The sequence below is a fragment of the Geotrypetes seraphini genome, chromosome 13 (assembly GCF_902459505.1).
Source record: "Geotrypetes seraphini chromosome 13, aGeoSer1.1, whole genome shotgun sequence".
Taxonomy (NCBI): domain Eukaryota; kingdom Metazoa; phylum Chordata; class Amphibia; order Gymnophiona; family Dermophiidae; genus Geotrypetes; species Geotrypetes seraphini.
In genome coordinates, this window is record NC_047096.1 from 77144815 (window position 1) to 77158737 (window position 13923).

The window sequence follows — 13923 nt, forward strand, 5'->3', positions numbered from 1 at the left end:
TTTCTATAATTAATAAATATGATCTATGTGGGATATTTTTTCTCCAAATGCAACGTTTTCAATACAATTTTAAAAGCTTTATGTGATTTGGAAGCTGGTTCCAAAGACATGGAGCTAAAAAAAAAGTCTTGGAAAAATGCCATCTTGTCCTCCTAACTAAGGGGGTAATTAATCTATTATCCTATAAGGACTACAAGGTACATTGTGGAGTATACGGGATGATTAAAGAGTTTGAATAATTGGGTTGAAAAGTATATATTGATTTATAAGGAAGCATCAAAATTTTGAATTGGACTCTAAATAACACTGGTAACCAATGATATTGAAGGAAGAGATGGTCAGAAGGAAGAGATGGTCAGATTTTCTTTTATGTCCATAAAAGTTTCAATGTTATATTTTGTAATGTCTGGAGGCATTAAGATTAAATTTGGAAATTCCAGCATATATGATATTGCAATGATCAGCTTTAGAAATAAGAAATGCATGTATCAAGATATAAATTGTTTTCATCTAAAGGCTGCCTAACAGTTAGCACTCTGGGCCGCGGTAGAAACCTCTAAGGGGGGGGGGGGGAGTGATCTCAACATAGAAAAGCATTTTTTTTTTTTAAATTAATGCAGAAATTTGATCATGGAATATTAATTGTGAATTGATTATGACACCAAGATAAGTAAATTGTTCTGCCTGTGGAATTGTTTTTTCAAGGAAAGTGATTGAATTAACTGGATTGTTCCCCTGTTCTGAGATCCAACAAGAAAAACTTTTATTGATATTCAAATTAATGTATTTGAAGTCATCCATTAATTTATTGTGGTTAGACAATTCTAAATATTAATTTTAACTGGTTCAATCTTGGTTACCAAAATGATATCATCTGCCTAGCAATGCATTGTAACATCAAATTCATCAATGATTGTGAGTAGAGAAGCAAGAAAGATATTAAACAAAACTGTTTGGAGAGTTATTATTCCCACATCCAAAAAACACTGCCCAGTATCAGAAAAGCTCATGCAGAGTTACACTCTTTGTTATTTACTAATGCAAAGGGAAAACCTCAGAACTTCATCTCTAATATTTTAGCTCTTACTTACAGACTAGATAGGGTAATTCAATTCATTGGTAACCCCCCTTATTCAATTTCAATCACTCATAACACCTTTAACTCTTAAATATTCTAGTTAGTCAGTTTGTCCATTCAATATTTTCAAAACACAAGTTCAATGCAATTCACTATCAGTATAAAACTATTTAAAATGCAATGACTTAACTTGCCCGGTCCTTCGTTTGTGCTAGTGAATATTGAATACAGGGTTGGGGGGGGGAGGGGGTTAACCGATGAACTGAATTACCCTATCTAGTCTGTAAATTAAGAGCTAAAATACTACAGCTGGGGTTCTGAAGATTTTCAACTCTATTCTTAAACTCTCTTATAAATAACATCTAATAAAAGTACTTGAGCTGCAAATGCTAGGACACGGAGGAAAAAGCCTCAGAATCCCGTCTTCAGACAGATAAAATCTTGCTGAAAGACTAGATAGGGCAGTGTTTTTCAACCTTTTTTGGGCAAAGGCACACTTGTTTCATGAAAAAAATCACGAGGCACACCACCATTAGAAAATGTTAAAAAATTTAACTCTGTGCCTATATTGACTATATATAAAGTAATTCTCTTGAATAGGAATCAAATAAACACAAAGAAAGTATTTTATAATTACTTTATTATGAAATATTAAGTAAACAGAATAGTGAAAAATTATAAAATACTTTATTCAATGCGAAACCTGGGCCTGTTTGGCTGAACACAAAGCTGATATTCTGGCTGGAATCGAAGAAAGACACACACGTAGCTCTTCGTCAACAGCTCTCAGTCTCTCTCTGTATTTGGTTTTTATAGCATACAAAAATAGACAAATATACCCTCCATCCTTTTTATTAAACCACAATAGCAGTTTTTAGCGCAGGGAGCTGCGCTGAATGCCCAGCGCTGCTCTTGACGCTCATAGGCTCCCTGCGCTAAAAACCACTATTGCGGTTTAGTAAAAGGTGACCATATTGTAAAATATAGACAGCAGATATAAATTCAGAACTGTGCATAGTAAGTGAAGGGAAGTTTTCATCTCTGGGAATTTACCCAGTTAACTATTAAGTTATTTGGGCAAATTCCTTTGAAAACTGTGGTAATACTGCCTCCACTTTTCTAAATTTAAAATAAAATCATTTTTCCTACCTTGTCTGGTGATTTCTGGTTGCACTTTCTTCTTCTGACTGTGCATCCAATCTTTCTTCCCTTCTATCAGCCTGTATGCTTTCTCTCCTCCACACCTCATTCCCTCCCCCAACTTTTTCTTCCTCTCCCTGACCTTTCTTTCTTTTTTTCTATTTCTCTTCTTTCCTTCTGTTTCCCTGCCTGCCCCCTTTCTTTCTTTCTCCCTGTCGTTCCCCAAGCCACTGCCACTGCCATCGGGGAACAGGACCCACCAATGGATAACAGGCCCCAAAGCCGATGCCGACGCATGCTCTCCCTGACGTCAATTCTGCAATCGGAGAGGAAGTTCCGCCCAGCCAGGCAGCGATTGGCTGGCCCGAACTTCCTCTCCGACTGCAGAATTGACGTCGGGGAGAAGAAGACTTATCGGCTCGATAGATTAGATTGCCAAGACAAAGTGAGTCCTGGGTGATCGACTCACTTTGCCTTGGTGAGCTACTGGCGCCCCTGCCTCGGGCCCCCTGTCAGCTCCGGGCCCCTGAATGAAGGACTGGTAGTACTGCCCTGATGGCGGCCCTGCGGCACACCAGGCAACATCTCGCGGCACACTAGTGTGCCGCGGAACAGCGGTTGAAAAACACTGAGATAGGGTAAGCACCTCACTGAACTTTAATTGAAGCGGTTGACACAGGCTTTCATGACCTTAAAGTTAGGGTTTTGCACAGCTCAGCGTTAAAGATTTAAATTGACTTATGGCTACAGCTACTTATCTTTTAAAAGCTGAGCTCAGACATTATAAATCCAACTGCTTTAGCAGAGCTGTGTACGGTGTCCCAATTGCTTTCTTCCTCCGACGGTGGTGGTGTTTCGCTCTAAGCTGCACCAGGGGGGGACAGGATGTTATCTTCTAAAATAAATTGAAAAATCATAATAAGCATTGTGACTGCCCACAATTTCAAAGCAGACATCATACAAAAATAACTTACTGCAAATCGGCATCAAACCTTAATGCTCAACCAGTGGCAAAGATAGCCGCAAAGGCAGCTCGGCCTCAGTTTAAATATCCTGTGATGTCAAGAGCTGTAACGTCACAGCATCAGCTGTTCATCTGATCTACAAAGTAAGATTGCCCTGTAGTTGCACGGCAGTATAGGTGAAAAAAAACTACTGCTGTTCTAATAAGCTTTCAGTACTTGCCCAAGGATATCCCAGTGGAGTGGTGAATGACTCATATAAGAGAGCTAGATATAGAAACATAGAAATTGACGGCAGAAAAGGGCTATAGCCCATCGAGTCTGCCCATACCAATGACCCACTCCCTGATTCTTACTCTCCTAGAGATCCCACATGAATATCCCATTTTCTCTTGAAATCTAACACGCTGCTGGCCTCAATCACCCTCTGAGGCAGCTCGTTCCAATGATCTACCACCCTTCAGTGAAGAAGTACTTCCTCGCATCACCCTGAAATTTCCCTCCCCTGATTTTCAGCGAGTGTCCTCTGGTTACTGAGGGCCCTGTAAGACTAAAGATATCCTCTTTCACCTCTATACGCCCAGTAATATACTTAAAGGTCTATGCAAAGATATATGCAAAGAGAGTTGCTTTTCACCAAAAGAGCGACTGAGGAAACTACAAAAATATCAACACGCGTTTTAAGATAACGGTTTGAGAGCTGAGTGAGTAGCCTCAGTTATACGCAAGCATTGGTCTATCATACAATTACATCCTGTTTTTAAAGAACAAGAGGTTAGAATAGCCTATAGTCGTATGCAGAATTTAAAGTAACAATTATGTCTAGCGACAATAAGAGATGAATAAATGACTGAAGGTAGACACATTAAATGTAGTAAATGCAAAACATGTGAGAACACCTTGGAATTGCAAGGAAAATTTATTCATCCTATCACGAAGAGGAAATATAAATTGAGACACATGACATCCTGTGATACATCATATGTGGTATATATCAAAATGTGCCCATGCTCTATGAGGTACGTGGGTCAAACGTCCTGACCTTTTAGAACACGGTTTGGTGAACATCATAGCAGTTTATCATGCACTAGAATGGATGAACTTATTGTGCCCCACTATACATCTCACAATCACCCTCTGAATGTGTTGAAATGCTGCATAGTGGACCATGTGCCACCAATGACGAGAGGGGGCATTAGGAAATTAGCCCTCCTTAAGAAGGAATAACAATGGATCCACCATTTGCGGTTGGAGGAACCCAACGGTTTAAACCTCAAAATTAAGTAGCACTTCTTTTTTTAATGAATACTAAAATAATAACTTGGCAAGCCCTCTAGTATTGGAAGCTTATAAGAGCAGCAATAGTTTTTTTTCACCTATACTTCCTTGCAACTAGAGGGTAGCCTTACTTTGTAGATCAGATGAACAGCTGATGCTGTGACATTACAGCCTTTGATGTCACAGAATATTTAAACTGAGGCTGAGCTGCCTTTGTGGTTATCTTTGCCGCTGATTGAGCATCAAGTTTTGATGCCGATTTTCAGTAAGTTATTTTTATACGATGACTGCTTTGAAATTGTAGGCAGACACAATGCTTATTATGAGTGTTCAATTTATTTTAGAAGATAACGTCCTACCCTCCTGCCCCCTGACACAGCTTAGAGCGAAACGCTGGTTACCACCGTCGGAGGAGGAAGACAATCAGGACGCCGTACACAGCTCTGCTAAAGCAGTTGGATTTACAATGTCTGAGCTTAGCTTTTAAAAGATAAGTAGCTGTAGCCATAAGTCGATTTAAATCTTTAATGCTGGGCTGTGCAAAACCCTAACTTTAAGGTCATGAAAGCCTGTGTCAACCACTTCAATTAAAGATCAGTGAGGTGCTTACCCTATCTAGTCTTTCAGCAAGATTTTATCTGTCTGAAGACAGGGTTCTGAGACTTTTTCCTCTATATCCTAGCATTTGCAGCTCAAGTACTCTACTAGATTTTACTTATGAGAGTTTAAGAATAGAGTTGGTATATGTTTTTTTGTACTGAAAAGAACCTACTCTCCTGCATTTTTTTTGATAGAATTGTTCTGAAGTTTTTCCCCTGCATTAGTAAAGAACAAAAGAGTGTAACTCTACATAAACTTTTCTGGTATTTGGCAGTGGTTTTTAGGTGTGGGTACTATTTTTACTGCCTTTTCTGCTTGCATATTTTTTGGCTAGTTATTTTGCCCCCCAAACATTCTCAACCCCTTTTGCATAATTCTTTTCAACTTGTTAGGTTGGAAAGAATAAAAAATTCCAGGACAATAACCTGACAAACGTCAATGTTATTAGTAGGCAGAGTGAAGAAAAGATTCTGAACAGTATTATTTATAAATCAATCTTGCCCTTGGGTTAGCAGTTGTATATCATTTGCATATCTTTGAGATGCTTTAATAGCTCAATATCTTATAAACAGCAGTACATAACCATATTGTGCCTGTAGTATTTACAGATCTTTCTCTCTTTCTGCTGTAGAGTGGCCCTCTTGCCCTGAAATACCGGGTGCAGCCTACCTGCAAGCGGTTAAAACTGACACAATCTGCAAACTCAGAAGGTACCAACACCAGCAGCACTTCAGAGTGCGATTCACTCAGTGACAAAGCCAACAGCCCTGCCATTGTACCATCCACCTCTTCTACCTTGCCAAGTCCAGCAGTCCCTTCTCTTGGCTCACTAAATCCTAGCAGCAACCCCCAGACTCCTCAAGCCTCCCCAGATCTTCAAGCTAATGGGACCTCTCACTGCCACCATTTACCTCCTCCTTCCAGCAGGGGGCACAAAGTGACTGTCAATGGAACTTCAGCTGCTCCTTTAACTTGATGGATTATTTATATATAAATATGTATATAAAAATAGACTTATTTTCTACTGATTAACAATATTTAAACTATAAATAGCAAGACCTACAGTTGTGCTCATAAGTTTACATACTGAAGGCAGAATTTGTAAGATGGGTACCACCATTTATGGAAAATATGAGTGATCAGACAATACATCTACTTTTAACATGTTTCAAATTAAACCATTATGCATCAGATAACAAGACATTAAACAAACCATAGCAATAAAAGGAAATAATAAAATGGTCCTGTTCAAAAGTTTGCATACATTTCATTTTAATGTAATGTATTGCCCACCCTTTTACGTCAATGATGGCTTGCAATCTTCTCAGATAGTTGTGAACAAGGTCCTTTATGTTTTCATGTGGTAAAACTGACCATTATTCTTGGCAAAAAGCCTCCAGATCCTGTAAATTCTTTGGTTTTCTAGCAAGAACTGCATGTTTGAATTCTCCCCAAAGTGGCTCAGTGATAAGGAGACTGTGATAGCCACTCCAGAACCTTTACTTTTTTCTGCTGCAGCCATCAAAGGGTTGACTTGGCCTTATGTTTCATATTGTCATGTTAGAAAGTCCAAGTACACCCCATGTGTAGCTTTCTGGGTGTTGAATGTGAATTCTCCTCTAATATTTTCTGATAAAATGCAGCATTCATCCTGCCATCAATTTTGACTAAATTCTCTGTATTGCTATAGTTCCCAAAACAGCAGAAATCCACAATTATTGCATTTGTCCGGGTCTCACCGCATCAGGATAAGTAGAAAGAAATCCAGTTCCATGCTTCACAGTAAGGATAGTGTGCTTCTCTTCACAGGCCTTGTTGTCTCATCTCCCAACACAGCATTTATGGTTATGACCATAAAGTTCAACTTTGGCCTTATCCAAATTTATTTTGTTCCAGAAGTTGAGGCTTTTCTAGCTGCTGTTTGGTGTATTGTAGCGATCTAAAAAAAGCAAGTCATTCTCCAAACACTCATGCAAATAAGGTTGGCGGAGAGTAGCAAAGGTTCGTTGCATGCGCAGAATGCAAAAAAAAAAAAAAAAAAAGCCGCTGAAGTCAAGCAACCCCTCCCCCCACCTGACACCCCTCCAGCAGTGGGAGAGATGACCACTCCCTCACTCCACCAAGCAATGCACCTCCCCCCAACACCAGCAGAAGAGATGCCCATTCCCTCCCATCACCATGCAACCCCTCTGACTCCAACAATCCCTCGTTCCCTCCCCCTTACCTGAAGGGTAGGCTATATCCAAATGCAGCTACTTTATAGACTGAAACCATTATTACCAGCATCTGATTTTTGTAGTATGGTCCAAGCTTTAATACTGAGCAGAGCAGATTACTGTAGCTCACTGTAAATCTAGGAGTTGCTACAGGGAACTTGAAGGCACTGCAGTTGCTGATCAACTCAGCTGCTAGATTGATTACAGGGGTTCCTAGGAGCTTACATATATCTCCTATATTAAAACAATTACACTGGCTACCTACTCAGCAAAGAGTAAAATTTACAATCATTGCAATCATTCATCAGATATTGTACCATATTGCTCCTAGGGTACTACAAGAATTGTTTGAAATTTACCAACCTAGAAGAAATCATGAAATTGAGCTTAGAGTGTAGGATGCCTATTATTCATGGTAGAATTGGAGCATCAATGATGTCAGTAGTGGGTGTCAAACTTTGGAATGCTCTGCCAGACATGATGATTTTGTGCTGGAAAGATCAACTTTAAAGAAAATGTTGAAAATGCAGCTTTTCGTTAATGCTTTCCTATGAAAATGTTGTAACTTCTGTTCTTCTTGTAAGATACAGTGCTAACGAATATCTGGTGTTTAACCTTTTACGGTTTTATGGCTGAACATTTGATAAGAAGTCTGTCTATTGTCTGTTTTTATCCATGTGACTAAAGGGCGATTAGTATATTGTGTGTAACCAATATGTTACCTGCATAGTTTTATGCGGTATATAATTTTTTAAAATAAATAAATGATGGCTGGCCAGAGGAATGCCTACTCTCTTGGCAGGCCTTCCCCCTCCTTGGTGCATCCTGGGATGCACTGGGGAGGGCCAATCAGAGCCTTAGGCTCCTTCCCGGATGCACTGGGGAGGGGCATAAGGCTCTGATTGGCCTAGGTTGTTTAAGGCCCCCTCCAGGATGCACCAGGGAGGGAAAGGCCCACTATTTTGAAGAGGCAAGCCAGCTGGCCAGAAGGAGAAGGCATCCCTCCAGCCAGTCATCAAAAGGTAAGGGAGCAGGGGTCGTCAGAGGCATGGGGGGGCTGTCAAGGTTGAGTGGCAGCAGGAGTAGGAATCTCTCCTGCTACGAGGGGGGAGGGAGGCGGTGGATATTACTATTAAATGATTGTGCGACACGGCCCGAGAGAGTGGGTATCTCTCCTGCTGAACTTCAATTTTGTTTTTTAAAAATTATTTTAATTTGCATGGGGGGAGGTTAGCAGTGTTGGGTGATTGTGCGATGCAGCAGAGAGTGGGCATCTCTCCCACCGATCTTCAATTTGATTATTATTTTAATTTGCATGTGTGTGTTTGGGGGGGGGTGGTCTGAGCTGTCAAACCTTACTTTCCTGTCAGTGCCTGAGCCAATCAGTGCTCAGGCACTGATCAGAGAGTAAGTCAATGACAGCTCAGACCTGATAGTAAGTTTTGGCTGCAAATGTGGCACAACGAGGTTAGAGAATCACTCAGCGATTATAGAGAATCAATCGGAGTTATCATTTTAATATTAATGACCTTGCTGATTTGCATGGCAGTATTGGAGACTGCTAGAAAACTCAGAAAATACCTTGGTAAGCCATTTTGATAATCCACTGCTAAAACACATGCATGCTAAACCATCTTGATCTGGTTTAGTGAGCACGTCAAAGGCAGATTTTAGTTTTGAGAATCTGCCCCTCATTGACTATTTATACATAGAAACTAATTACAATCAAACAAACCACTGGTGTGGATATTTAGCTTTCCTTGCCATCTCAACCTGTGTGTACATTATCATGTTTATTAAAATTTGATATCCCACAATATACAACAGATCAATAAGCTTACAAAACACAATAAAAATCAGTTATAACAAGAAAAGAACATCATTAGCAATGGGAAAGACCTAATGTAAATATTGAAAAGAAAAAACATACCAAAAAACAAAAACCTCTTTTTGCTGTTGTCTCCTGTCCACTAACAATCTAAAAATTACATCAAATTTAAGACCAAACATTCAAGGGTATGTAAACTTTTGATCAGGGCAATCTGCGTGAGTTCAGTTATCATTATGATTACTAAGGGACACACAGTTTTCTGATGATAGCTTCACCTAACCAGTATTCTTAAAAATCACTCATTTTCCACAAATTGTACACATCTTACCAGTTCTGCCAGGGGCATGTAAACTTATGAGCACAAATGTAAACATGGTGCATTTTGTACTGTATTTTGTTTTAATCTTATGAAGCTGCATGCTATCAGTTTGATACCACGACTATGCTGTTAAGGTTTGTTTCAGCAGCCAAAGCCATCAGCACACTGAGCTGGGAACCTGCTTCCGTGTGCGAGGAGCAATAAGGCAAGACTGTTTATAGCCTGGTTCCTGACTGGACATAACAGAGATGATTATTAATACTAGGGAAGATTTAGGGTAGATGCTTTTTCTATTTAATAAAAATCTACCCTACTTCTTCTGAAGACAAAACTCTTTCCTTTTATGATGGTGTGATGGGGGAGAAATAGTGTCTGTGTTTTAGGTGAAGGGTCTAGTTGAGAAAGGATGGGCTCTAGCTGCCCTTACAGAAAGAACTGAAGCTTGTTTTGTAGTACTAAAAGGAATGAAATGAATGCATGACAGTAGATGTTCATGTCTAACTCCCCCCTCTTGTTTATCTTCCATTACATCTTGTCTGGTGTGTGTAAAGTAAAATGTGCCTATATGTTTCATGTCTGAAATTTGCCTCTGGTGAGATTCTTCAGCTCTATATATTTATTAATTTCATGCCTGCTTCCTCTCTCCTAAAACAGGAATGGTAGTGGGATGTCTAAATCAGAAGAGAAATGATTCTTCCACCACTTCTAGCAAGTCAGGCAAATGAGAGGTGCTCCTGGGGGAGGGGGCGCAACCTTAGATAAAAGCATGGGAGAGGTTTCAGATAATTTTTCACAATTTAAAATTTGGAAAACCTGGACCTCTTACAACTACTCAAGGCACATACACAAAGCATAGGGCCACAGAAAAGACATATGAGCATCCACTAATTGGATTACCAAAACATGGACAGCCACAGAAATAACAATGATTTTTTTGTGCGTTATAAAAGGTCTGTGGTGAATTATTAGATTTTAGTTTCCACAAATTGTTTTGGTTGTCTATTGGACCACCAATAAGCAGTGACAAGAAAGCACCAGTTCATCTGCAGGCAGAGCAGATAAAGCAGAGCTCATGACTGCAATATTGCATCTACTGCTAGCTTGTTCACAACACAGTTGTCCTTGTCCTTTAAAAAAAAAAAAAAAAAAAAATTCCTAAAATTCTTCAGTAAAGCCTTCTGTAAAGGAGCAATATGATAGTGGAGACATGATTTACATCTTATAACAAGATTCCCCAGCAGTATGCGACTGTATTAGTGTACAAATCAGTGTTTCTCAACTCGGTCCTGTAGTACCTCCTTGCCAGTCAGATTTTCAGGATATCCACATTGAATTTGCATAAATGATTTGCATACACTGCCTCCATTATATGCAAATTTATTTCATGCATATTCATTGTGGATATCTTGAAAACCTGACTGGCAAGGGGGTATTTCAGGACTGAGTTGAGAAACATTTGGTAACAGTGTACATCATAGATTGGATATTGATCTTCAATGATTCAGAGACCAGTGAGGCTATTTGTAGATAACCCAATGGAAGGGAAATGCATTTCTATGCATGAAGGGGCTGAATTCCACACACAGCCAACTCAATTTTAAATTAATTTAATTGGCATTTTAATTGAAAATGCCATTAAATGTCAATTTAAAAACCCACTAATTGAAGTTGCATGTGGAATTAAGCATGGCACCTACCGATGCCTACCTGAAAAGTGTAGTTAGGGGCAGAGAAAAGGCACGGTATTACTTAGGAAAACCCTGGCCTAATATACTGGAAGCTAAGTTGAGTTAGGTACTGCTAGGCTAGGCACGATTCTATGAACACCACCTAGCAGCTGACTGACAATCACGCCACACGGTGCCTAAGAGTTAGGTGCAACTAGGTGTGTTTATAGAATCCCTAAGAAATGCAGGGCCAGTCTATATGGTTTCCTAGGGCAGGAGCTTCTGAGGGGGGAAGAAAGGGCAACAAAGAACAGCTACAGTAGAAGCAAACCAATGGATCCTAAGAGCCACCCAAAGAACCATCAGTAGTATTTTTACCTGTAGGAATGGCAGGCACTTTTCAAATAGCCCATTTAGCTAAATGACTTTTGGAAAGAGCCCTTGTTACAATTCCCAATTATTTGTTTTATAGGATTACTATAGCAACAACATGGCTGTTAATGAATGTGAACAACCTGGGGAAGAGGGAGGGGTTGGTAAGACTGAAGATTTGTCTACAGAGCTCAAATACTCTTGCACTGGCTCTGATGAAATGTATCGTTTGGGAAAAAGATCACACACAGGATATGTTTAGCTTATGAAGCTGAAAATAAAATGTTTTTAAGTTAAGTACTAGCAAAAATATTAAAAGATAACTGGATGGACCATTTGCCTTTATCTGCCATCATGTTTTCGTTTCTAACAAGTTCATCTATATTAATAGCTTATTGGTCAGGGTCTTTAACCTACCTGCTTAAAAGTCTGACTGTCGGTATTGTAGTAGCTAGAGCAGTGGGCTAAGAACCATTGGGTTCAAGTCCCACTGCAACTTTTTGTAATGTTGGGGGGGGTCACTTAACACTTCATTACCTCTGGTTAAAACTTAACATTGTAAGCCACTCAAGGACAGGGAAAGAACTAACTGAATGTAACTTGCCTTGTGCCAAAACTGAAAAACATGTAAGCCAAATCAAAATAGATAAAGCTGGTATAGTACAATAAGACCTTTCTTTAGCCCAAGCCTGGCAAAAGGGTAGAGAATCAGTGTTTTGGAATGGTACAGGCCATGGTAGAATGTAACAAAAGGATTTTCTCTAGTTCCATTTGAAAATATATTTATTCACCTTCTGCTCTCTAATCAGCATTCCCAGGTTGAGCTCATGTTAAGGGTTAAAAGATTTCTTTCTTGCAATATTAATCAGTGTAAATAGCCACAGATGAGAGAAAACTGTTTTCTATATTGTATACAAGTTGCTGTCTTTCTGTGCAACATTTGATGTAGTGTAATATATTCCAAAAATCTTCCATTGTTATCTTTTACACTTCTGTGTAACTCTGCAGCATTGTATAATGTATTAAACACTGGAGTTTGTCCTACATGCCTGGCCTACCTTGTCACTATTATGGAAATTGAATTTTTATAATAAGAGTGTTAGGGTCTCAGGCAATTTTGGACACAATTACACCTTGTGAATGATTTTACCATTCAACTATTGCTACAAATAAAGCTGGATCGCAGGAGGATGACAATCAAATCCTCAACAAACTGAACAGCTGAACAACAAACCTTAGAATTCGGAGAGTTCTTGGTTAAAACTACCTGTGTCTTTTGGATAGCCCATGTGATAGTAAGATTCACAAAAAGCTTCAGTCAAAGATCTAAGGTGAAGTTTGGTGTGAGTGGATGGAGACCAACAGCCACAAAGATAAAAAGAGGAATAAAATACGTTTGTGAAGCGAGACTTGTCAGTGATTTTATTTTTAACATTAGATTAGCACCAAGTCTTTTCATCCTTGTATAATTTATCTGGGAAGCTGATGTCAATGTTCTTTGCTTTCAGATCCATAAAAGACACCAAGTCTATCCTCTTGAGTAACTGAGCCTATTGCATCTACCGTATATACTCGAATACAGGATGAGATTTTTTGGCAAAAAAAAAATGGCCCAAAAAAATGGGGGTCTTGCCCTATATTCGGATCATCAACCCAATGCCCTCCTGGACGATACAGCAGGCCGGGGCAGGAGGAATGCCTCCTGTTGCCTGTCCCGGCTGACTAACTTTTTTTTTTAAAATCCCCCCCCCAGCACGCGCTTACCTTTTAATCCCTGGTTATTTTTAATCCCTGGTTATTCAAACAATTGCCATGGCTCTATTCAATTTGAGCTGAAACAAAGTAAAACAGAAATTTCATTTTTGGACATCTTAATCCAGGTTCAAGGGAATGACTGTATGACTACAGTATACCGTAAACCCATTGACTGCAATATATTACTCCACTGCACCAGTATACACCCACACCACTCTAAAATGGAACTTCCATTTGGACAGTTTTTGAGGTATTGCTGTTTATGTTCCAGTACGGCTGAATATGATAGGCATGTTGATGACTTCAAATTGAGACTTCAACAATATAGCCCCGTGCTGAGCCTCTCCGTCCCCATTCCCTTTTCACGGCCAGTGGCACCTGACAGGGCCGAGCTCATCCTACTAAGCCCCATGCTGCTCTTTGAATGGACGCCACCAGTTCTTGTCCCACGAGAACTGGCGGCAGCCATTCAGAGAGCAGTGCGGGGCCGATCAGGAAGCAGGAAGAGCTCAGTCCTGTCGGGTGCACTGCTAGCCACGAATAGGGAATGGGGAGGCTAAGCATGGGACAGGATGTGGCAAGATCGCTCCTACCCTGTACACTGCTGGACCTCCAGCCCCGCACTGCTCTCTGAATGGCTGCCGCCAGTTCTCATGGGACAAGAACTGGTGGCGTCCATTCAAAGAGCAGCATGGGGCTTAGTAG

The 13923-nt window shown here is 40.0% G+C and overlaps 1 protein-coding gene across 3 annotated transcripts in view; it reads left to right on the forward strand.

The window, feature by feature from the left end:
• Positions 1 to 12509, forward strand: part of PCGF2 (polycomb group ring finger 2) — a 74300-nt gene extending 61791 nt beyond the window's left edge. For all 3 annotated transcript variants that reach the window (XM_033917598.1, XM_033917600.1, XM_033917599.1), the window contains one exon: positions 5690 to 12509. In XM_033917598.1, the coding sequence (XP_033773489.1) occupies positions 5690 to 6034 (345 nt within the window). In that variant the 3' untranslated portion in view covers positions 6035 to 12509. The remainder of the gene's footprint in view (positions 1 to 5689) is intronic.
• The last annotated feature ends 1414 nt before the right edge of the window (positions 12510 to 13923 follow it).